The 24,747-nt window shown below is 43.2% G+C and overlaps 1 protein-coding gene across 2 annotated transcripts in view; it reads left to right on the top strand.

Annotated features, from left to right (window-relative positions):
• CAPZA2 (capping actin protein of muscle Z-line subunit alpha 2) overlaps positions 1-24,747 on the top strand; it is a 64,796-nt gene that overhangs the window by 8,353 nt on the left and 31,696 nt on the right. For both annotated transcript variants that reach the window (XM_054726086.1, XM_054726085.1), the window contains exons 2-3: positions 14,225-14,288; positions 22,624-22,675. In XM_054726086.1, the coding sequence (XP_054582061.1) occupies positions 14,225-14,288; positions 22,624-22,675 (116 nt within the window). The remainder of the gene's footprint in view (positions 1-14,224; positions 14,289-22,623; positions 22,676-24,747) is intronic.

Genomic DNA, 24,747 nt, shown 5'->3' with positions numbered 1-24,747 from the left:
TTCTGTAAATGTCTAGTGTAGGTCAGGAGCAGAAGTCACGTAGTGTCAGACTGTTGGAGAGCTTCAATCTAAACTTAGCCTTTTTTCCCCTCAGTCCCCAGAGAAGTGGGAAGGAAATGTAGTGACTAGCACACTGGTTTTTAAAACTCTCCCCACCCCCATCCCACACACACTTAGATTCACTATACTTCTGCTCAGATTTCAATTAACTGAAGCAAGTTACATCTAAAAGCCTAATTTCAGAGGGATCACAGAAGGAAAAGAGAATTGTATTTCTGAATAGCAGTAATGACACCATAGATTAAGTTTTAGTTTCACTGAAGGTTGGTGATTGATCATCTGTTTGGTAGGCGCGATGTAAGACTAGATTCAGAGATTCATTAGATGTAGTAAGTTCATGGGAATTCAGGAGATAGAAAAATTGCTTCTGCCTAGGAGGATGGTAGATATCAATTGAGGTATAAGGTCGTGTGAAAGTGCACAACATTGGAAGAAAAATTAGGGAAATGGAGAAAAGTAGGGAATATAAGCTATGTCTCAGGTACTTTGCAAGTAAGAGATGTAGAGATGAATTATGGTGTTAAACAGCACAGGGTTCCTCTACCTCATCACTGTTGGCATTTGGGACCAAGATAACTCTTTCTTTGGGGCTGTCCTGTGCATTTTAGGATGTTTAATAGCACCCTTGGTCCATGTGATGCCAGTAGCACCCCTGTTATCATAACAATAAAAATATCTCCTATGGGACAAAATTGCCCCTAGTTGAGAAACACAGGTCTAGGACAGATTGGGGCTAGTGAGAACAGTGAGGAAGCTAGGTTAAGTGTTAGGACCCTGCTTAAAGTAGTTTCACATGATTTAAAAAAAAAAAAAAAGATTGCTAACAGATTTCAGAGTTGGAATCGAACAGGACTTGGTAAGTAAATGCAGGGGAAAGGGAAGAATCAGAGATAATGGTTAACGTTGAAATCTGGTTGACTGGAAAGTGGTACTATCACTCACAACTAGAGAACACAAGAAAGGATGCACAGCTGGGAGGAGTAATGGTGAATTTGATTTGGGTTATACTGTGTTTGAGATGATAGCAGGATGTCTACATGAACATGCCTAGCAGATATGGAAATGTAGAAATGGAAATTGGAAAGTGGTCAGGCCCAGAGACTATATCAATTTGGAAATCCCTTTATAGGTTAAAGCTGTTACGGGAAAGGGGACCTGGCCCTTAGCTGGTCTGCCTAGGTCCAACTGGTAGTATGTGGGTTCTTGACTTCATGCAGGAAAAATTTCACAACACCAGTCCAGGTGACTATGAGGGAACATTTAATGCTGGAAATGTAAAATAAGAAAGGGCTTAGCATAGAAGAAGCAATAGGAGAGCCTAGGCTGGGCTGCCCTAGCTCTCTGGGAAGTCAGAGAAAAGGCCTTGAGATCAGATTCAGGGGTTAACCTGGGACGAGCTGCTGCTGCCCATTGCTCCCCTGGTTGCAAGTCTTGTGGGGTCACTTAGAGTTTAGCAGATGCATACCCGTGGGGGAAGAATTTGAAGAAGAGGGGAAAGGGAATGGCAGGGGCTACTTCCGAGAGAGAGCACTCGTTGGGTCCTTTGTCTTGAGCCTTTACCTCTTTTGCAGGTGGAATCTTAGGGGAGGTCTCAGGAGAGTTTCAGCAGAATATTCATCACTTTTCTGGGTGTGCTCCTCCAGGGCCATGGTCTCCGCTGATTGATTGGTCAATGTCAGGGTAGGGGGTCATCAGTCATTACAGCTGGTCCTAGTGTTGCCTATCTGGTTTTGCTGCTTTTCTGGGTCTGGAGCTGAAATACAACTGAGGCCTAGATATTATTTCTAGGGAGGTAGTAACCTACTATATCTGCTGTAAATTGCTGTCTGTCTGCTCAGCTGTCTCAGTTTTCCCTATTTCACTTGTCCAGGCTTACTGTCCTGTCTCAAAGCCACGAGATGGCATAAGCTTTTTAGAAGAACAAGTTTAGACATAGCAAAGACGGCTATGCTTTCATTTATGAATAAGAGAAACAAAAAAGGGGTGGAGGTGACCCTTGACGTAGAAGTGAATACCAGGCACAGAGTAGATGCTCATGTCATAGAACTTGAAGAGAATTTCCAGAAGGAGCAGTGCCAGTGTTACAGAGAGATTAAGAAGGAATATAATATTGGGGAAAGATTTTAGGAGAAAGGGATGACAAATATCTACTACCCTAGATCCAGTATTTACTATATATAATTAATCACAATTAATTGTCAGAGTAGCTTCATTATTATCCCCATTTTACAGATGGAAAAACATACAGATAAGGCCAACTATTTGAGTGGTATACTAGAAATGGTGGCCTTTAAGAGAGCAGTTTTACTAGAGTTTGGAGCAAGGAACAGAGAGAGAAAAGCCAGATTACCGGGGTCTAAAAAATGCATATGCTTTCCCTCTTCCAGAAATGTTCTTTCAGTTTTATTTTTTATTATTATTAATATATTTTTATTGATTTCAAAGAGGAAGGGGGAGAGAGAGAGAGAGAGAGAAATATCAATGATGAAAGAGAATCATTGATCAGCTGCTTCCTGCAGGCCCCCTACTGGGTTTGTGCCCTGACCAGGAATCGATCCGTGAGCTCGGTTCATAGATTAAAGCTTAACTAACTGAGCCATGTTGGCCGGGCTGTTCTTTCCGTCTTGACTGCATTATAAACTACTCATCCTTCATGACCAGACCCAAAGACTTCCCTCATCTTCTTTTGTATCCTTGCCTGTCTTTGATGCCTCAGCAGTTTGTATCTCCTTTGTTAAAACATTTACCAATTTTAATGTGTTTACCTGATGTTCTTATTTCCTGTGTTCTTTAGGGGCAGACTTCTGATTTATTCATCTTTGTAATACCAGTAGAGTGCCTGGCATATATTAGATTAATGAATTTCAACTCTAGCTGCACATTAGAATCAACTGGAGAGTTTATAAATAAACTAGGTGCGTGAAATTTGTGCATGGGTGCAGTCCCTAGGCCTGGCTGATGATGGAAGCGTGAGCATCTGGCGTGGAAGGGCAGGTCCCAGCTGACCTCTGGGCCCTGGGCAGCACCTGGGCCCCCGTGCGCCCCTTCCACCTGAGTCACGGCACCTGAGTCCCCACGCAGAGATGCGGTGAGTGCAGCCCAACGCCGTGGGCCTCTGTGCCACAGGGAAGCCGGGAGGGCAGCATGCTCTCTCCCAGCCTGCCTCACAGGGCGGACTCCTGCTCAAACCCACGGAGAGTTCAACGGGCGGCTGCAGCCCAGGTCACCCGGAAGAGGCTGCGCAGGTGCAGGGCAGGCTCCTCTCGGGCGCCTGGCACTTGAGTGCGGGGCCTTTCCCAGCACGTGAGCCCTGGCATCCCAGGGAGGGTAGGAGGAGTGAGAGTGAGCTCAGCGGACACCCCGCATTCCCACCGCACTGCCATCCTCATCACCCCTGCCCCCAGGTATCAGGTGAGAGGTCGTAGCCCCCCACCCAGGCGCCGCAGGAGGTTGGTTGCCACCACTTACCCCCAGTTCTCTGTCCCAGCCCGGGGCCCAGCCCCGATTGGGCGATCAGGGCCTGTCAGCCCCTGGTCGCTGTCTGTGGGGTAATTGGACCCCACTCACGCCCACCTTGGCCTGGTGTCACCCGCTCACCTGCTCCACCATCCCACCACGGTCCTGCTCTTATTGGGGCCCATTGGGGCCAGCAGCGCCTCCACTGCTGCCCGCTGCCAGTGCCGCATTGTTGACGCCCACCATGGTTCATGCAGCCCCCTGGTGGTCAGCGTACATCATAGCGAGCAGTTGGACTCCTGGTCGAATTCCCAGTCGAGGGGACAATTTGCATACTAGGCTTTTATTATATAGGATTTATTTTATAGGATATGGATGCACATGCTTCATTCATGGGAGAGGCCTGGAATCTCTACTATTTTTATATTTTAAAATAAGCTGCGTAGCCCAGCCAGTGTTGCTCAGTGGTTGAGCATTGACCTATGAACATGGAGGTCACTGTTTGATTCTGGTCAGGGCACATGCCCAGGTTGCGGGCTTAATCCCCAGTGTGGGGAGTGCAGGAGGCAGCTGTTCAATGATTCTCTCTCAGCACTGATGTTTCTATCTCTCTTCCTCTCCCTTCCTCTCTGTAAATCAATAAAAATACACCTTTAAAAAAAAAAGCTTTCTAAATGATGTGAATGTGCCACCAGGATTGAGTCTCACTGTATTGTGCTCAATAAATAGTGACTAAAGGATAAGAAAGGAAAACAGTAAGTATAAATTATTCTTGAAAAAAAATTGATAGGGAAGCAAAATAGGAAAAGTGGGTATATTTCTACTATTAAATTTTTCCTGCTGTTTCATTTTAGGGATACTTCTCTTTTAAGATAGAAAAAATTAGTATTTGTGGGCTGAGAGGAATGATTTAGAGGAGAGAAAGAAAGAAAATGTAATATAAATAATAGCTTATATAACTTTTACAGTGAATAATGCCTTTGGATTCATGGGTTTCTTAATATTTTAAATAAATGATAAAAACATTTAAAGAAAAATTGATGTTGAATTCAGTAGATGACCTAGTTTAACATTAAGTGATATGGGCCCTGTTTTTTTGTGTTGTTTTTTTTTGGGGGGGGGGGGGGGGGAGGAGTTGTTTTTAATTATCATTCAAAAATGATAATTATAAAGAAAAAAATTTCTTTAAACCTTACCAAAACAGATTACCACTCAAATTAAAATAAATTAACACAGACATGCAGTAGTGATCATTTGATCATAAACTATTTAAATATGATAGAGTTTTAAAAAGTGTTTTTCTATTCTTTTTTTTTTTTTATTTTAAGCCATTTCCCTCTGATTTTTTTTTTTTTAATGAATCTTTATTGTTCAGATTACAATTGTTTCTCCTTTTTCCCCACATATCTCCCCACCACCCGGTTCCTACCCCCCCTCTGCCCTTACCTCCCCCCCCCCCCCCGCTGTCCTTATCCATAGGTGTATGATTTTTGTCCAGTCTCTTCTCATACTCCCCACACAGACACCCCTTTCCCCCTGAGAATTATCAATCCACTCCTATTCTATGCCTGATTCTATTAAGTTCACCAGTTTATTCTGTTCCTCAGATTTTTAATTCACTTGACTTTTAGATTCACTTGTTGATAGATATGTATTCGTTGTTCATAATTTTTATCTTTCTTCTTCTTTTTCCTCTTTTTAAAGAATACCTTTCAGCATTTAATATAATGCTGGTTTGGTGGTGATGAACTCCTTTAGCTTTTTCTTATCTGTGAAGCTCTTTATCTGCCCTTCAATTCTGAATGATAACTTTGCTGGGTAGAGTAGTCTTGGTTGTAGGTTCCTGCTATTCATCACTTTGAATATTTCTTGCCACTCCCGTCTGGCCTGCATGGTTTCTGTTGAGAAATTAGCTGATAATCGTATGGGAGCTCCCTTGTAGGTAACTAACTGTTTTTCTCTTGCTGCTTGTAAGATTCTCTCTTTGTCTTTTGCTCTTGGCATTTTAATTATGATGTGTCTTGGTGTGGTCCTCTTTGGATTCCTTTTGTTTGGGGTTCTGTGCGCTTCCTGGACTTGTAAGTCTATTTCTTTCATCAGGTGGGGGAAGTTTTCGTTCATTATTTCTTCAAATAGGTTTTCAGCATCTTGTTCTCTCTCTTCTTCTGGTACCCCCATAATTCTGATGTTGGTTCGCTTGAAGTTGTCCCAGAGGCTTCTTACACTATCTTCAACTTTCTGAATTCTCTTCTCTTCATGCTTCTCTGGAGGAGTGTCCTTGGCCTCTTTGTATTCCAAATCTTTGAGTTGATTCTTGCAATCCTCTAGTCTGCTTTTGGGTCTCTGTATAATATTTTTTATCTCAGTCAGTGTATGTTTAATTTCTAGTTGGTCCTCATTGAATTTATCGGCCTTTTCCATGAAATTCTTGAAAAACCTTATAACCGTGGTTTTGAACTCTATGTCCAGTCGCTTGTTCTCCTCCATTTCTTTGGTTTGTGATCTGTTTCCTTGCCTTCTCATATTCTCTGCTTCCCTAAGTTGGTAGGGTAGTTTTGTGTACAAGGTGTCCTATTGGTTCAATGGGTCAGCCTCCCAGTTACTTGAGGTGGACACTCTTGGTGTACCCTTGTGTACTGTGTGTCCCCCAGCAGGAGCTACAGCAAGGGCTAGTTTTCTCCTCCTTTGCTTGGGCGGTTTTGGAGCAGTCTGACTGGAACTGCAGTTAATTTGGTTGAGCTGCCCCAGAACAGGCCATTTATATGCAAAAGCCGCTGAGTGGAGCCTGGGCGGGTTTGTAGAATGTGCGGGGCGGGGTCTCAGGGCTGGGTGGGGTCTCAGAGCGTCACTAGGCTGGGGCGTGGCCAACGGCGATGGCTGGCGTCAGCCGTCTCTGCCTTTCCCGTTTCCAAGTCCCTGCGCCCCGTGTTCCAGCGCAGTAAAACAATGATTGCTGGGCGCACCTCTGCAAAAAAGTCACTCTCACTTTCCGACCCGATGGCCGAGAGTCCAGCTTCTCCCCGTAGGTGCCTGGGTCCCCCGAGTGTCCCCAGAAACTGGATTTCAGAGTGATCGGGAGCTTGTCTCCCTGCGGGTTGAAGAAAAGCCGCGCACCCAGCCGCCCGCCGCCGGCCCGATTCGCGTGCCTCTGTACCTCAGCTTTTCAGCGATTGTGTTCCTTTCTCTTCTTAGTTGTAAATCTTCCACTCAGCCAGCTTTCCCGTAGTTCTGGGTGGTAGACCTTTTTGTCTTTTAGTTGTATTTTTGAAATTGTTGCGTGAGGCAGCAGATTAGTTGTTTAACTATGCCGCCATCTTGGTTCCTCCGCCCAATCCATTGTGTTTTTCTATTCTTGTAACTCTCAAAAAGGCATAGACAATGTTTAGGAGTTATAGGGAAACGATGTCAAATAATTCTTGTTAAAGTGAAAAATGCTTATTATCTATTTTTATCTTTACTAACCATCTATAAGGTAGTGACCCTTTGGTATCATATTTCTTAGAATCAGGTGAACCCTATGGTTCCTTTCCTTAGAAGTCCAAACACCTCAGGTTTTGCATAGAGTTCCTTATGAGGCAGTGTAATATCTGCCTACCCATCAGAATCACTCTGGGTGGGGAGGATTTCTAGATCTTAATCCTCTGAAGATTGATTCAGTAGGTCTGGAATGGAACATGGGTCTCTGTTGTTGTTTTTCTTGTTTTCTTTTTAAAGCTTTCCACTGAATCCTGATTTGGGAAATCTCTACCCTGACGTCTTCTGCCTTAGTGAAGGAGGAGATAACTATGTGGGATAATGTTCAACATATGGAAATTAGAGGGGTTGTTGGCTGGGTTCTCAGATAAAATATAGGATTCCTGGTTAAATTTGAATTAAGATGAATTACAAATTATTTTTAGTGTATTTTCTGTGCAGTATACTTTGAGGCTACTATAGATTGCAGGACTGTTGGATTCCATATAGCTATTTTTTGTGGTATGTATGTCTGCTTTTTATACTTTCATCTCCCCCTTTTTTCAGTTGCTCAAGGCTTTTTAAAAATTCTTACATTTTTGTCAGGTTACTGTACTTATAGCTTCTTTGGTGAGGACTCCACTTCCTGCTAAAGAATTTAAGTTTTCTTCATACAGTTTTAAAATCTCCTGGAACTATAATTTTACCTTAGTGTTTGTAAAAATCTTGCCAATTTACAGTGTCTATCAAAAGCATCAAAACAATTTGGGGAATTCATGAACACAGGTAGTTGAAATAACATTAATTTTTCCAACAGTTTTTATAAATTGGTGGCAACAATTAATTGGCTGCCCATAGAAAATTCTCCCGCCCTGTTGTTCCTTCATGTTGTAGCTGGCAATCATAAAGTTGAAGTAGCACTGCCAGATGCTTACCTCTTCCAGTAACAGACACATCTTAAAGAGGCAACATAGCCTAATCACTTCTACCTGTGCCATTTCACCATGAAGCTTGGCATTGCTGAGAAAGGTGAATTCTGTAGCACTAATGCAAAGAGTGACAGAATCAAGGATTACAAGGCAGAAAGCTCTATGTGGAGTTCATGTGCATCTTCTTCCCTCGGAAGTTTTTCAGTCTTACTCAGCAGTGTAAGTTTAACATAAGATTTTAAATTTATATACATTTTCAAATTCTGTGGTCCAGGTAACATAGGATAGTAAACACTTGATATTGTGTACTAACTATTATTTCTGGGGGATCACCCAAGACAGAGCAACAATTCAATACCTTATTGATATTTGTCTGGATCATCAATGAATACCATAATGATATTAAGGATTTTGATCACAGCTTCTTATACCAAATGTGCCTTCTCTTCCATTTAAGTCTGTTGCAACACTGAAAGAAAAAATATATTGAAACTTGAGAAAAACAAAGCCTCCACAGGATTTAGCGCCAAGCAGTCATCTTTCTGGGTATTGTATCTAATATCTTCCCATCAATGTGATAAAAGTTTGCCTTGATTCAACATGACATGTCAATGCCACCCAACCTGTCAATATTATTTGCTCATCTGGAGGCACTGATTTTTGTCTGTAGGCTCAGGGTACAGGCATGGTCTGTATAATATGAGAGGCATCCTCCCTCTTGCCTGCAGCACATGAGGAACAATTTGTGGCAGGCAGCATCCCAGCATTAACATAATACTTTTTTCACTGTTTGCAGTCTGAGACATCTCTGATCCTAAATGGCTATTTCCTAGCATTTACAATAAGCAAGTAGTGCTAGTGCTTGGTAGAAAGCAGGAAACAATTCCCTATGAGATTTATCAAAATGAACTTCATCGATAAGGTGACATTCTTTCCTACAGAAAAGATTTGGGGGATTCTCTTTTAAAATAGTGGAATCAACTTCATCTGATATTGAAAAATGAATATCCTTGTTTCCCCCTTGTCTGAATAATTTAATTTACAACTGAATTCTGCCCACGTTTTTTTCTGATGTTTGTGGGAATTCTGATCTAAAGAAGGTTGAAAGAATCACAAACTACCCGGATGTCATTTTTGAGAAAGTCCATTTCACTTCCAGGTCTTCTAATTTGCTCCATCAAAGACCATTTTTCACTACTTAATAAACTAATTTTAATCTTCTAATTTTTGAACTGGCAAGGAGTTCTCTAGAGGGCAGGGAGTAGAGAAGAGTAGAGGAAGTTTGTCTAAAATTGTGGATGGAATTCATTTTCTTCCACTTGACTGGCCACATCACAGATTTTTCCCAGTTATTTTATCACTCAGTAGAGTTGCCAATAAGTCTGAAGGTTTTGAAATGTTTAATCTACATTATCTCATAATTTAAAATCCTGATTATTATTTTCATCTGAAAAGGTTATTGATGTAAGCTTGAACTTATTTTTTTTTAATATATTTTTATTGATTTCAGAGACGGGGAGAGAGATAGAAACACCAATGATGGGAGAACATCATTGATCAGCTTGATGAGAGAGCATCATTGATCAACTGCCTCCTGTACGCCCACCACCATTCAGGCATGTGCCCTGACCAAGAATCGAACTGTAACCTCCTGGTTCATAGGTCGACACTCAACCACTGAGCATCACCAGCTGTGTTTATACTTATTCTTAAACAAAAATTCATTTACTAAAAATTTTAGAGTTCTCTTTTCAAGAGGTTTGCTTAGCTTCTGAATTTCAGGACTTGATTTGTAAGTTTTTCATTCTTATAAAGGAACTTCGTTTTCCACAGTCTTTGTCAAATAGGTTCAGATTCTTCCCTTTTTAAAATGTAATTGTCACCCTAGCCGGTTTGACTCAGTGGATAGAGCATTGGCCTTTGGTCTGAAGGGTCCCGGGTTCAATTCCAGCCAAGGGCACATGCCTGGGTTGTGGACTCAATCCCCATTGGGGGGCATGCAGGAGGCAGCCAATCAATGATTCCTCTCATCATTGATATTTCTATCTCTCCCTCTCCCTTCCTCTCTGAAATCAATAAAAATACATTTTTTAAAAATAAAAATGTTATTTCAACTTTTCCTGTCCTCCCTTCCAATTCATTGGAGAATAGGAAACTAGATAAACACACTTTTATAAATTTATATGTGAAGTAAAAATGAAGATCTATGAAGAACTTTCTCATGCCCTTGTAACATTTATACTATGTATATGTATACTTATACATACACACACACACACACACACACACACACACACACACACACGCACGCAAAACTAGAGGCCCAGTACACGGATTCGTGCACCAGTGGGGTCCCTCGGCCTGGCCTGTGCCCTCTTGCAATCTGGGACCCCTTGGGGGATGTTGGAGAGGCGGTTTCAGCCTGATCCCCACAGGCCAGGCCAAGGGACCCCGCTGATGCCAAATCTGTGCACCAGGACTCTAGTATGCATATAAGATCTTCGGTTAATCTCTTCTGGCCCTCCCTCAGCCCCCTTCCCTCTGAGATTCATCAGTCTGTTTCACGTTTCCATGCCTGTGGTTTCCACTCCTGCGTTGAGTGTCTGCCCCCTGGTGGTCAGTGCACGTCATAGCTACCGGTCGGACGGTTGCTTAGGCTTTTTTATATATAGATAGATATATGTATACATACATACATATTTATTTGCTTGCTTAACTGAGTTCATTGCTTCCTAGTCCCTAGTTACATATCTTAAATTCAAGCTCCCCCTATAAGTAAGTTCTTGTTTTACTTGTCTCCTCTTCACTGTTGGTAAGGGATGTATTCCTGCCATGGGGTTATTGGATGGCTGAACACACAACCACCTGACACTGAATAGATGAGATGAACAGCAGTTTATTAATCACATATGCTTATTAGCCTGGGAGAGGGGGACAAAAGCATGCAATGCAGGGCCACATGGGAGTTGCACTCCAGGACAGAGAGAGGCCATGGGAGGCCAGCTTTGTCATATCAAGAGGCTAGAGTGATCCCTGGTCCCACCAGCTGATGTGATTGGTTTATTTTAATAATTCTGACGGCTGCTATTCAGGCATAAGCAGGAAGTGTGCCTATTCCCTGTGATAAAGAGATTTATTTATCTGGCCGGGGGACCTTACCTGCAGGAGCAGAGTAAGGAGGGGAACTTGGTGTTAGGCCATTCAAGGTCCACACAGTTTTCCCCAGATGTCAACACACAAATAATTTTAGGCCTTTATATCACAGGTCTCAATAGTATTCATCCTTTATAAAAAGTATTTGCTAATGATTGCTATGCTAAATAATACATCAAGAAGTTTTTAATAGCATAATTTGATCTTAGAGTTTTCCTTTCTGTATGAACTTTTCTTCTGATAATTTTCAAACTTTAAGATATTTTGCTGCTCTATAATTTCGCCACAGATAAAAGATGGCCAAATCATATATATACAGTAATATGGACGCTTGAAAGACAAGAGTTCTTGTTTAAGCGATGGAATGAAGTGGTGAGGCTCCAAGTACTGTGATTATGTGGGATGAGAAAAAGAGTAGATAGGTTGTAGGAGCTGAAAAGTGGCAAAAAGGTATAGCTATTATCTGAGTGTTTATCTGTGTTGAGCACTTTCCTAAAGGTCTTATTTACTGCAAATGAGAAAACTGAATTTAGTTTGTTTGTGGTCATACTGGTGATGGGCAGTGGTGCCATAGTCTGAATCCATAGTCTTATTTAAAAGTTTATGTTGTTTAACAGTTACAGTTTGTAGCTTTCAGATATGGGAAATCCTGACATGTCATGCAGTGAGGGACCATTGGATAAATTATTTTAAGCAGAAAAAAGCAAACATGATCAGAATTTACATTGAAAAATACCAATCTAGTGACCAGGTTAGAAAATGAATTTTAGAGAAAGATGTGACTATTGGCAGGGCAACTCTTGTCACAACCTAGGAACAAAGTAACTGAGTCTGAATGGAGTAGAATCAAAGATAATTGGATTTGAGCAGGAGAGCTAGACATCATTGTTCATGTGACTGACTGGGAGAGGGAATTTTATCAAGAACAGGAGTGGGTTTGGGTGAGAACTGTCTGAGAAGTATCTTTGAAGCTTTGTGATGGAGATTTCTAATAGATCAATAATAGTTAGAAAAATGGATCTTAATCTTGAGAGGGTGCGATAGGAGGTGTATAGATTGAAAGCTTTTGTTGTGTGGCAATAATAGAAGCAGAAGCAGTGGAGTTAGATGCATTTACCCAGAGATTTCTTTTGTTCCCGTTCCCATGCTGTGCTGGAAAGCAGCTCTGTGAAAAGCCTTGGACTTCTTTATTCAAATTCCCATTCTGGATCTCTGTTTTCCCTTTCATAAAGTAAGGGTAATAAACAGCTATCTCAGAGAATAATTGTACATAATATTTTATATAACAGAGGCAAGGGTTTGAGGAAGTTAAGAAATTATATATTTTATTTCCATTAGTTTACCTATTAAAAATGGAGATTTGTAGAAGTTAAAAAAAAATTAAGACTTGTATGCAGATTATTTGTTTTGGCTTACTAGTAGATAAAAACCAGATTTTAATTGTACATTGCCACCATGCAGCTAGGAATCTAGCTTTTTCTCCTGCTAAAACTAGTTTTTGAGGTGAGTGGAATCAAGTAGAAAGTGAAGTGATGATTTCCAAGTGAGGGGAAAGGAGATTAATGTGTGTGAAGTGAATGCTCTGCACGAAAAAACTAACATGTAATGTGAAAATGTCTGTGTTTTAGAGCTGTTTTTAAGAATACTGGTTTGGCTCAGTGGATAGAGCGTTGGCCTATGGACTGTAGGGTCTGGGTTCGATTCCAGTCAAAGGCACATGCCTCGATTGCGGGCTCGATCCCCAGTAGGGAGCTTGCAAGAGACAGCTGATCAATTATTCTCTCATCATTTATGTTTCTCTCTCTCTGTTCCTCTCTGAAATCAATAAAAATATATCTAAAAAAGAAAATTTGGTGGAATTTGCCATTGAAGCTGTTTGGTCCTTAATGTTTTTCTTTTGGAAGGTTCTTGATTACTGATTTAAGGTTCAGATTTTCCATTTCATTATGATTTCGTCTTGGCAGGTTGTTTTAGAAATTGCCAATTTCTTCTAAATTGTCCAATTTTTTGTCTTATCAGAGGATCATATCAGACTACTATAAACTACTAATTGTTTATAGTAGTCTGATATGATCCTTTGTTTTTCTGTGGTATCATTTATAACAGTTCCTCTTTCATTTCTGATTTTGTTTATCTGAGTCATTTCTTTTTATTCTTGGTGAGTCTAACTAAAATAAAAAGTCTTGTCAATCTTTTCAAAGAACTAGCTCTTAGTTTTATTGATCTCTATTTTATCTGTATCATTTATTTCTGCTCTAATTTTTGTTATTCTTTCTACTAACTAGGCTTTATTTGTTCTTTTGTAATTTTTTGTAATGTAAAGTTAGGTTGTTATAGAGACTTTCATATATTTTATCTACATTCAGCCTATACATTATGATTATAACTAGAGGCCCAGCGCACAAAATCATGCACGGGTAGGTCCCTACACCTAGCCTGCGATCAGGGCCATCTTCTGTCCACTCTCCAGTCCCCATTCTTGCCCTGCCGCCGCTACCCCAGTTCCCCGTGATTTCCTGTTGGCCATCCAGCAATTGGAGCCTGCAGGCCTGGGGGAGGGACCAAGAGATCTGCCTTTCGCCCACTTGCCAGTCCCGCCCCACCGCCACCCACCCCGGTTCTCCATGATTCCCCGTTGGCCATCCAGCGATCAGAGCCTGCAGGCCAGAGGGGAGGGACCAAGAGATCTGCCTTTCGCCCACTTGCCAGTCCCGCCCCACCGCCACCCACCCCGGTTCCTTGTGGTTCCCTGTTCACCATGATCAGAGCCTGCAGGCCGGGGGGGGGGGGGAGGGACCAAGAGGTCTGCCTTCCGCCTGCTTGCCAGTCCCCAATCCCGCCCTGCAGCCACCCCGGTTCCCCCATGGTTCCCCGTTGGCCATCCAGCAATCGGAGCCTGCGGGATCGGGGGAGGGACCAAGAGGTGGTCAATGCACCTCATAGCGACTGGTCGATCGGTCGGTCGTTCCAGTCGTTACGCCATTATGGTCGTTGGCCTTTTATTATATGGGATAGTAGTAAATGATTAAAACAATAATAAACTTTAGGTGGTTGGGTGAATTTTCTTAAGCCATCTTTAATGGAATTTTAAAATAGTATAATTTTGAATTTTTTGTTTTTGTTTTGATAGAGGCCTATGCTATGGGACATTTATATCTTCATTTCTATTTTAGGTGCGTATAGCAGCAAAATTCATCATTCATGCTCCTCCTGGAGAATTTAATGAGGTGTTTAATGGTAAGTGTTTAATTCATAATATTAAGACTTGATATATTAAGCACTCTTTTTAAAAAGAGTAAATGGCATAACCAAAATAATTACGCTAAGGGGAATATGTAGAGAGCTATTTTTTTCCAGTACAGTGAATATTTTTGTCAGTCTGGATTTTGTTATGGCTAGAATATAATGTTTTTACTAGTAAGCTACACATGATAATTATGTTTGAATAAATTAATCCCCTTAAAAGAAAATTTATTTTAAAAAGCAAGAAAATTTTTATTTTAACTATTTTTTAGAATTGGGAATTTCATTTTTGTACTTCTCTTTTTTTAAAAAAAATGTTTTTATTGATTTCAGAGAGAGGGAGATAGAAATATCAGTGATGAGACTCATTGATAGCTGCCTACTAGTAATCAAACCCACAACCCAGGCATATGCCCTGACCAGGAATTGAACCTTAAGCTCCTGGTTCAGGGGTCAGTGCTCAACCACTGAGCCACACTGACCGGGCCATTTTTTATCTCATAAATTAGTTTACAGTGTGCCTTTTATAAACCTCACTTTTTTATAATTATTCATCTATAAATAAAAAATTGAAACTATTAAATTTACAGGAATTCCTGGTTGCTGTAAAAGCTGTTACGATAGCTTCTCTTTAACACTAAGAATCACATGGTTAAAACAATTGCCAGGAATGTGGCCTGTAGTGATCTTTTTATAAAACTTTCCTTAAGCAGTTTTAAGATTAACCTACCGCAAACATTTTACATGTGTTATTTCTACCTCATCTATTTGGCCTTCACCATGTCTTAACCTTTTGCACTCGGATGTCGAGTGTGACTCGACACGGTAAGCATTAGAATAAAGGAATCGAGAAAAAAGCAAGCGAGTGCAAAGGGTTAAATTAAAATTAATTTACACAGGACTTTTTTATTTCATTTTTTAAAACATTCTACCCCACAGTAAACTATTTAAACATGTTTATTAGGAAGTTTAATCAGTTGCCCTGGCCAGATGATGTCAGTGGTGGTCAAGGGGTTCTCTCTGGCTAGACACAGTACTCTGTGCCCCCAGTTCTCATCTTGCTTGTAGGAATGAATTCAAACAAGAGACAACAAATGGCAGCTAAAACAGGAGAGGATTTATTTGTAGGAAAGAAATACACTCAGATAGAACCTGAGTGGGCCACTCAGCTGGCCGAAACTAAACTGAATGCCCCGATATTTGGGGGTTTACAGGATTTATTACTCCTAGGGGGGAATATCCCTAGTCAAGCAGCAAGTCACCCACTCTCTCACGTCTCAAAAAATGTGCCTTTAAACAATAAGGCTCCTTCATCTAGGTAAGTGGTTCCCAACATGGGGCACATGCCCCACAGGGGGAGCAATTTGATTTTTAAGGGGGGCAATTCAAGAATGAGTTATTATCTGACTTTTTTGCATTTCTTATGGTTCTAGGAGCCTCATATACAGTATATAAATATATATTGTGACATATTTATACATTTCAGTTCTCTATTATATGTTTAAAACTTTACTTGCTATTTTTTCATATCACTTCATATTATTTTTTTTAACAATTTCTTAGTGATTTCTTCCTCAATACTTCAACTGTCCTTTCATTCTTTTATTTTTATAGATGCCATGTTTTTAGGAAGCTTGTTTAGACCAAGTGAATGGCCTTTTAGGCTTCCTCCACGTGAATAGGAGTTCACTTTTTGAATAATAAGAATTATATGTCACAGGGTGGGGGGGGGGGGGGGGACATCAGGATTTTAGAGATGCTTAGGTGGGGCATGGCCAAAAAAAAGTTGGGAACCACTGATCTAATTGCTATGCTACCAGTTAGGCCACATCCTGGAGTGCTCTGAATCTTTCCTGCTCACATAGGGGCCTGCCGCCTCCATTGTCTCTTTGCAGTGTGTCACTTCCAGCACTTACTTCCTCTGAGCCCCAGCTACCTCTCCCAGACTCTCCCTTTCTATCTGCCTATTCTTAACAGAGCTTGTTGTCCCAATAAGCTAAGGTTGTGTGTTTGATCCCCAGTCAGGGCACATACAAGAAAGAGTCAACCAAGAAATACATGAATAGATGGAACGAGTTGATATTTCTCTCTGTGTGCCTGCCTCCCTCCCTCCCTCCCTCCCTCCCTAAAAGTCAATAAATTTAAAAAAAATTTTTTAAAGAAATTTAATCAGTTATTTTCATTCATAGTGTAAGACCAATTTTTAACCAGTGTGCTGCAAGAATTTTTAAAACATGTAATATCTATTTAATCAGGGGCACTAGCCGCTTTTCCCTTAGGTTGTCAAATTAAAAAATGACAACAGCCAACACAATAGCCATCCAGTGTGAATAAATCAAAATTATACCTATTTTTTTGTCTGATTGGCAAAAAGTATAACATTTTTTGGTGTGCCCCAGGATTTTGATAACTACTTTATATGTGCTATGAGATTTAAAAAGTTGAAAGTCATTGGTGTAACAAATAATGAAATCTCACCTCAGAAAAAATTAAGTTTGAGAGGCAAAAATTGTACAAAGTTAAAACTAGTCTTTAAAATTCCTTAAATCATCTACAAACTATAATAACATATGATTTAATGTATACAGTCACATATAGTAATTCTTATGAATTTAAAAATTTAACCACTGAGCAAAAATTAGAGGAAGAATGGAAAGTCTACATCATAAAAATGAATCTGGAAATTAAAATAATTCTGCCTTTTAAGATAATTATAAAATCTACTAGAAGCCCGATGCACGAAGATTCGTGCTAGAATGGGCTTTCTTTTTCCTGGCTGCCGGCACTGCCTTTCCACTCCGGCCCAGCCCCTTTCCGCTCAGGCCCCAGAGCCTCCTCTTTCCACTCCAGCCCTGCCTTCCCACGCTGCCCAGAGGCCCTGAGAGACCAGGGGTGGGGCAGAACGTATGCGTCCCGTGCCCCACCCCCTCGTCATCAGCGCCTGTGTATGCAAATTAACTGCCATCTTTGTTGGGTTAATTTGCATATCACTCCTGATTGGCGGGTAGTGTAGCTGAGGTATGATCAATTTACATGTTTGTCTATTCTTAGGTAAGACTAGAGGCCCGGTGCACAGGATTCACGCACTGATGGGGGACATGGCCTGTGGGGGGATCAGGCCATTGTAGGAGCACCCCTCATCCCAGTCAGCTGAGCAGTTGTGGACCCACCCTCTGAGTAGCTGCTCACTGGTCCAGCATCTTCTGTGGAGCTTGAGCACTCACCTCTCCAGCGGATCCGGTCGGGGCCGGGCCCAGGGACAATAGCACTGAGAAGCAGCAGAGTAGGCCTCAGTCCTGCAGCGGCCACAAACCTGCCTCCCAGCTTCCAGGGTCATTTCTGTGAGCCCAGCAACAGCGCTGCATGGCCTGCAGTCCTCCAGAGGAGGTGGCAGGGAGCGAGGAGGAGGAGGAGCCTAGGGCAGGGAGGCGATGATTGCAGCCCAGGTTCCTTCCTGTCAGCCCAGGGTTTGCAGCAGGAGCAGCCGTTCATCCCAGTCAGCCGAGCTGCATCCCCTCTGTGATAGTGCACTGACCACCAGGGGGCAGCTCCTGTGTTGAGTGTCTGCCCCCTGTTGGTCAGTGCGTGTCATAGCAACTGGTCAACCAGTCATTCTGGTCATTCCACTGTTCAGTCACTGGGCTTTCATTATATAGGACTAGTGGCCGGTGCATGAAATTCATGCATGGGGGGGTGGAGAGGGTGTTCCTCAGCCCGGCCTGCACCCTCTCCGATCTGGGACCCCTCAGGGGATAACCGGCAGTCGGACATCCCTCTCACAATCCAGAACTGCTGGCTCCTAACTGCTCGCCTGCCTGCCTGATTGCCCCTAACTTCTGCCTGCCAGCCTGATTGTCCCTAACTGCTCCCCTGCTGGCTTGATTGCCCCTAACCACCTCTGCCTTGGCCCCGCATCCAGGACCCAGGATTCCCTCCTCCAGCTGACCACAGGCACCCGGAATCCGGGCTTCCCTCCCTCTGGTCAGCCATAGGTGCCCAGGCCGGCTGCAGCCGCAGGGGATGGTGGGCAGGTGGCTTCGCCTGGGCTGCAGCCTCAAGTGCTGGTGCCCGGGACTGCGGGGTGGGCGGCTTCTCCGTCTCCCGGGCCACAGCCAGCTGCAGGTACTGGTGCCAGGGACTGCCGTGTGGGCGGCTTCTCCGTCTACCAGGCTGTAGCCAGCTACAAATGCTGGTGCCTGGACCGCAGGTGGGTGGCTTCTCTGGCTGGCTGCGGCCTGGGATCACGGGGCAGGCGGCTTCTTCGTCTCCTGGGCTGCAGCCAGCCTCAGGCGCTGGTGCCCGACTTCTCCGACCCCCACAGGCATGGAGCAGCGGGGGGGGGGGGGGCTGCCGCCGTGTTTTCAGGTTAATTTGCATACTCACTTTGATTGGCTGGTAGCATAGCGGAGTAACAGTAATTTGCATGTTTCTCTTTTATTAGGGTAGATAGTAGTGAATTTAGAAGTTGAAGAAAATTGAAAAGTATTTCTTCTTCCCTTAGGTTTAATTTCTGTTTTAATATTCAGCCTCTATAAACTAAATATATGTTAATACATTTGATGGTTGGGACATTAAAAAAGATACAGTTTCCTATCCTGAGGTCCAGAAGTTGGTAGATCTGTGCTGAGACTCTGAAATATGTACCTTTTATTTTTTTAAGCCATCCATCCAGTACCCTATGGTTTCATGTGTAGCTTGGCTTAGAACCACAACCTAATTCTCTATTTCACTTGACTCTCCTTATGATAAAAGCATGGGCTTCCCCTCCTCCCCCCAGAATAAAGCTAAGTTGATCAGATAGATTCTGCTTTTAAATTATTTTCCTATTTAAAACTGGTAAAGAGCCCTGGCTGGGTGGCTCAGTTGGTTGGAACATTGTCCCATACACCATAAGGTTTCAGGTTTGATTCCTGGTCAGGGCACATACCTAGGTTACAGGTTCCATCCCAGTCGGCGCGTACAGGAGGCAACAGATTAATGGATGTTTTTCTCTCTCTCTCTTTCCTCTCTCTAAAAATCAATAAAAATCCCTAGCCAGTTTGGTTTAGTGGTTGGAGTGTCGGCAAACTGAAGTCCCTGGTTCGATTCTGGCCAAGGACCATACCTTAGTTGCAGGTTCTATCTCTGGCCCTAATCAGGGTGCGTGTGCGAGTCAACTAACCAATGTGTCTCTCTTAACATCGATATTTCTCTCTCTGTGTCTCTCCCCCTCCCTTCCACTCTCTCTCAAAATCAATGGAAAAAAATATACTCTGGTGAGAATTAACATAAATAAATATTTTAAAAAACTTATCTTTCCGTGAGATTTTATTAAAAATATATTTTTATTGATATCAGAGAGGAAGGGGGAGGGAGATAGAGATAGAAACATCAGTGATGAGAAAGAATCATTGATCAGCTGCCTCCCGCACAGCCCCCACTAGGGATCGAGCCTGAAACGTAGGCATATGCCCCCCAAAGGGTCCCGGATTGCGAGAAGGAGGTTCTCGGGTGACGCACCCCAGAATCGGGCTCCCTTCTCTCTGATTCTGGGGTGCGTCACCCAAGAACCGCCACTGCCAAGTCACCACAGCTCAGTAGCTCCTGCATTGAGTGTCTGCCCCCTGGTGGTTAGTGCGCATCATAGCTACCAGTTAGAGCTTCTGCCCCCTGGTGGTCATTGCGCGTCATAGCTACTGGTCTGATAGTTGGACGGTCGCTTGTCCTTTTATATATATACTAGTGGCCTGATGCATGAAATTCGTGCACCGGGGGGGTTTCCCTCAGCCCAGCCTGCACCCTCTCCAATCGGGGACCCCTTGGGGGATGTCCAACTGCTGGTTTAGGCCCAATCCCATAGGGACCACTGGTTCCTAAACGCTCACCTGCCTGCCTGCCTGATCACCCCTAACTGCCCTCCCCTGCCGGCCTGATCACCCCTAACTGCCCTCCCCTGCTGGCCTGATCTCGCCCCCCCAACTGCCCTCACCTGCCAACCTGATCTCGCCCCCAACGGCCCTCCCCTGCCGGCCTGATTTTGTCCCCAACTGCCCTCCCCTGCCGGCCTGATCTCGCCCCTAACTGCCCTCCCCTGCCGGCCTGATCTTGTCCCCAACTGCCCTCCCCTGCCGGCCTGATCTTGCCCCTAACTGCCCTCCCCTGCTGGCCTGATCGCCCCTGTCTGCCTCTGCCTTGGCCCCACCACCATGGCTATGTCCGGAAGGAAGTTGGACGTCCGAAAGATGGCTGGTCGACCCGGTCTAGTTAGCATATTACCATTTTATTAGTATAGATTATATAGGATACGATTGCTTAAATGGGGGGGGGAGCCCTTTTTCAGCAGGAGGAGATGCTCTTTACAGACAAAAATACATAATCCCTATATCTGGACTGATAGCCAGCCATATGCACTATACTGCCAAACCGGTCATTAAGAAATTGAACCACTTTCTTACACCTTATACCAAACAGTTGTTGCCCTTAAAACCCCTCCTCAGCCCCAACCTTAGGTTCTGCCTTCACAGTTCACCCAGATTAGGTTCTGATTGGTTAGTTTCTATGCCAGTCAGCATCAAAAGCTTCGCCTCCTAGGCAGCCATTGGCTCCTCGCACTTCACCCAGATTTGGTTCTGATTGGTCAGTTTCTATGCCAGTCAGCGTCTCCGGGCCTATCTCCGGGCCTGGTCAGAGAGGCGGGGCTGATCAGCAGCCGCCCCAGGCTGCTGGCGAGCGGGCTGAAATGCTGACCTCTCGGAGAGAGAGAGAGAGATTTGGTTGCTGGCAAGGCCCAGAGAGAGAGAGAGGCAAGGGCTGATCTCCGGGCCTCGCCAGCAGCCTGGGGCAGCTGCTGAGCAGCCCCGCCTTTCTCTCTCTCCAAGAGGTCAGCAGTTCAGCCCGCTCACCAGTCCCCGCCCACCCGAGCCTGCTGCGCGTGCAGCCTGGCGTTCAGTCATCCCTTCGGTCATTTTGGACGTTACGGACCCTGGCTCTTTATATGTATAAATAGATACTGCTTGGATTTTCCAATAAGAAGTATTATTTTTAACTAGAGGCCTGGTGCATGAAAATTCATGCACTGGGGGGGGGTGTCTCTCGGCCCGGCCTGCCCCCTCTTACAGTCCAGATCCCTCAGGGGCAGGAGGCAACCCAGGCGATCAGGGGAAGTCAATGCCCCCATCACACCTCTGCTGCTGCCACTGCCGGCAGCGCAAGCCTTGACCGGCCCTGGTTACCTGAGCCTTGGGCCAGCCCTAGACAGCTGGGCAGCTGTCATCCAAGGCTTGCCTGCACCTCAGGTCAGCCCTGGGAGGCTGGGCAGCCGCCATCAGTGGCTTGCCTGCGCCTCCACCAGCCCTGCTGCCTGAGCCTCAGCCAGTGGGGGATGCAGGACGACCGGAGTCCCCCAGCAGGGCTGAGGAGACTCCGGCGGCCGCTCCACGCACCCGCCACCCCCTGGCAGGGCAGAGGGGACTCCAGCGGCAGGCGCACAGAGTGGCCCGTCCCGGCTGAGGAATGGAGGATACTCTCAATGACATGAGTTATAATTTCCAATTTGTTGGACACCACAGTCAGGCTTCAGCTTCGGAGGAGAGCGGAAGAGAGGGAAGGGCATCTCGTTGGAGGAGCCTGGGTGAGCTGTCAGTCAGTGGGGGGTGCAGGAGGACCCGAGGCCCCTGGCGGGGCTGAGGGGACTCCGGCGGCAGGCGCACGGAGCGGCCAGCCCTGCCCCACTGTGGGCGCTGCCATCTTGTGACAGTCAATTTGCATATTACCTCTTTATTATATAGGATGTTATGTTTTAATGATTAATAGGCTAACGTCTGCATAATAATTGAATATAAAATTAGGACAGAATTAATATTTTGTTTAAAGATACTCTCAAGACAGAAATGCCTACTTCTGCACTCTGCTCACAAATTTCTTGTTTAATCACATTTCTATAGAGCAAATTCATTTGAAACTTATGATAGTATTGTCCAAGTAAAGGCATGGTGCTAAGTCTTTTGCAGATCTTATCACACCGTCTTTTTGGTATAGCCTATCTCCACTTTAGTTCTTTGGAGATACATTACAGTCTGCCTTCATTAACTAATAACTTATATTTGTATTTCATCTCCTCTTCTGTTTCCTAACCAATTTTTAAATTAGTTCCATGATGTGTTTTTGTGGTTATTTTGGCCTTCAGAGTGATGTTTTTTGTTTTTCTGCTTATTTTGGCTGTCAGAGTGATATTTTGATGTTGCTTACATCTTGAGGGGGTGCTGTTAATATGTGACCAAAATAACCATATTTATTGCATAGAAATTTCAAACGGAAAAATAGTAATGTAGAAAACATATTTGTTTTTCAGATGTCCGGTTACTGCTTAATAATGATAATCTTCTCAGGGAAGGAGCAGCCCAGTAAGTATTATCTTCTATATATATAAAAGCCTAAGTGACCGAACTTAGGTCAACCGGTCACTATGATGTGCACTGACCACCAGGGGTCAGACGCTCAATGCAGGAGCTGCCCGCTGGTGGTCAGTGCACTCCCACAGCCAACCTCGCATGGCCAGCCAACTTCCCGCGGTCCCTCCCTCCAGGCAGCCGGCCCCAATCACCGGCCAGGCCAAGGGACACCACCCCTGCATGGATTTGTTGACCCGGCCTCTAGTATATTAACCTAGTAAAAGTGACTTAGAAAAAATGTTTTAAAAGTGGTTTTTAAGCACTAATCACTGAAATAGATATTTATATATCCAGTTCAAGATATATATTATTATACGTATGTACTAGGCTAGAAAAACTTTATCACTGAGAGTCATAAGGACACAATTATAACATGAAATTCTCTATTCATTGTGTGTTTGGAAGTGGCTTATATACTCAAAACTATTTTTGTCTTTTGCAAAGTTGGATAAAATTATTTTAGAATCTTCGACTTTAAAAATTGTGACTGCTTTCATTTTTATGCAGGTATTACTTTTTGTTTTACCGGTATGTTTAACCCTAATAAGGAATTTTGAGGTTTAGGAGATTTTACTCATCCATAAATATCTAACACTAGAGGCCCAATGCATGAAATTCGTGCAAGGGTAAGCCTTCCTTCCCCCGGCTGACGGCACCGGCTTCCCTCTGGCCGCCAGCAGGCACCTGGGACCTTGGCTTCCCTCGCAGCCCCGGCTTTGTCCAGAAGGTCGTCTGGAAGGATGTCCAGTCTAATTAACATGTTACGCTTTTATTATTATAGATAGTACCTGACACATATTTACTTAAAATATTTACTGGATTTGTGAGTGATTCAGAGAACTAGCAATTCTAAATCTCAGTACATCATCTTTGAACTAATTACCAGAAAGATGACGTGGCATCACAATCTTAGGATTTCAAAGAAATAAGATTGACTCTTCCCCACAGCTACCTTCCAAAATAAGGTTGGAAAACCCATATTTTTGGCTAACCAACTCCCATTACTCATTTGAAAATAATGAAATTAAACAGATTTTTATGTGCTCTACAATTTAGTATCCAACTATTTACCTACTTTCATCCTAGTGTACTGTCCAATGTATGAAATCCTAATGAGGGAAATTTGCTCTGAGTTTCTATTTGTAACGTTTGAAGGCTTTATCAAGTAAAACTGCCCTTTACATTTTAATCCTAATGAAGGTAGAGGTTCAACAGACTTCTTGGACTTATCTGATTTTGCTTCTGATTAAATTTGTTATTTTTAATAGCCTTTTTTATCGTAGGAAAAATATAAAAATTTTTACCTTTTTTAATTTTATTTTTCAGTTACAGTTTTATTATAATTTTGCTTTAGTTTCAGGTGTACAGCACATGGTCAAATAATAATATACTGTACTTTAGAAAGTGATCCCCTCGATATTTCAAGTACCCACCTAGCACCGTACATAGTTATTACAATATTATTGAATATATTCTCTATCCTGTACTTTATATCCCCATGACTTTTTGTAACTACCAATAATGTTTATCTTTTTAACCACTTTTAGGTGTACAGTTCTCTGGCATTATGTACATTCACATTGATTGTTGTCTAATCATTACCACCATCTGTCTCCAGAATGTCTTTCATTATCTCAAACCAAAACTCCATACCCTTTAAACAATAATTTCCCATACTTCCCCCAGCCTCTGGCAATCATTGTTCTATTTTCTGTCCCTGTGAATTTGACTTCTCTAGGAGCCTCATATAAGTGGAATCAAACAGTATTTTCCTTTTGTGACTATTTATTCTACTTAGCATAATGTCTTCAAGGTTTATCCATGTTGTAGCGTGTGTCAGAATTTCCTTCCTTTTTAATACTGAAATATATATCACATTTTGTTTATTCATTCATCTGTCAATGGAAACTTGGGTTACTTCCACCCCTATTAATTACTATATTAAAATGCTTTACAGAAATCAGTTTACTCTATACCTTTGACTTTAATTATTTGCTTTTGAGTGAATAGCCACCCTCTCCTAG

The sequence above is a fragment of the Eptesicus fuscus genome, chromosome 14 (assembly GCF_027574615.1).
Source record: "Eptesicus fuscus isolate TK198812 chromosome 14, DD_ASM_mEF_20220401, whole genome shotgun sequence".
In the NCBI taxonomy this organism is placed as follows: Eukaryota; Metazoa; Chordata; class Mammalia; order Chiroptera; family Vespertilionidae; genus Eptesicus; species Eptesicus fuscus.
This window is presented reverse-complemented; position numbering and strand designations above follow the sequence as displayed.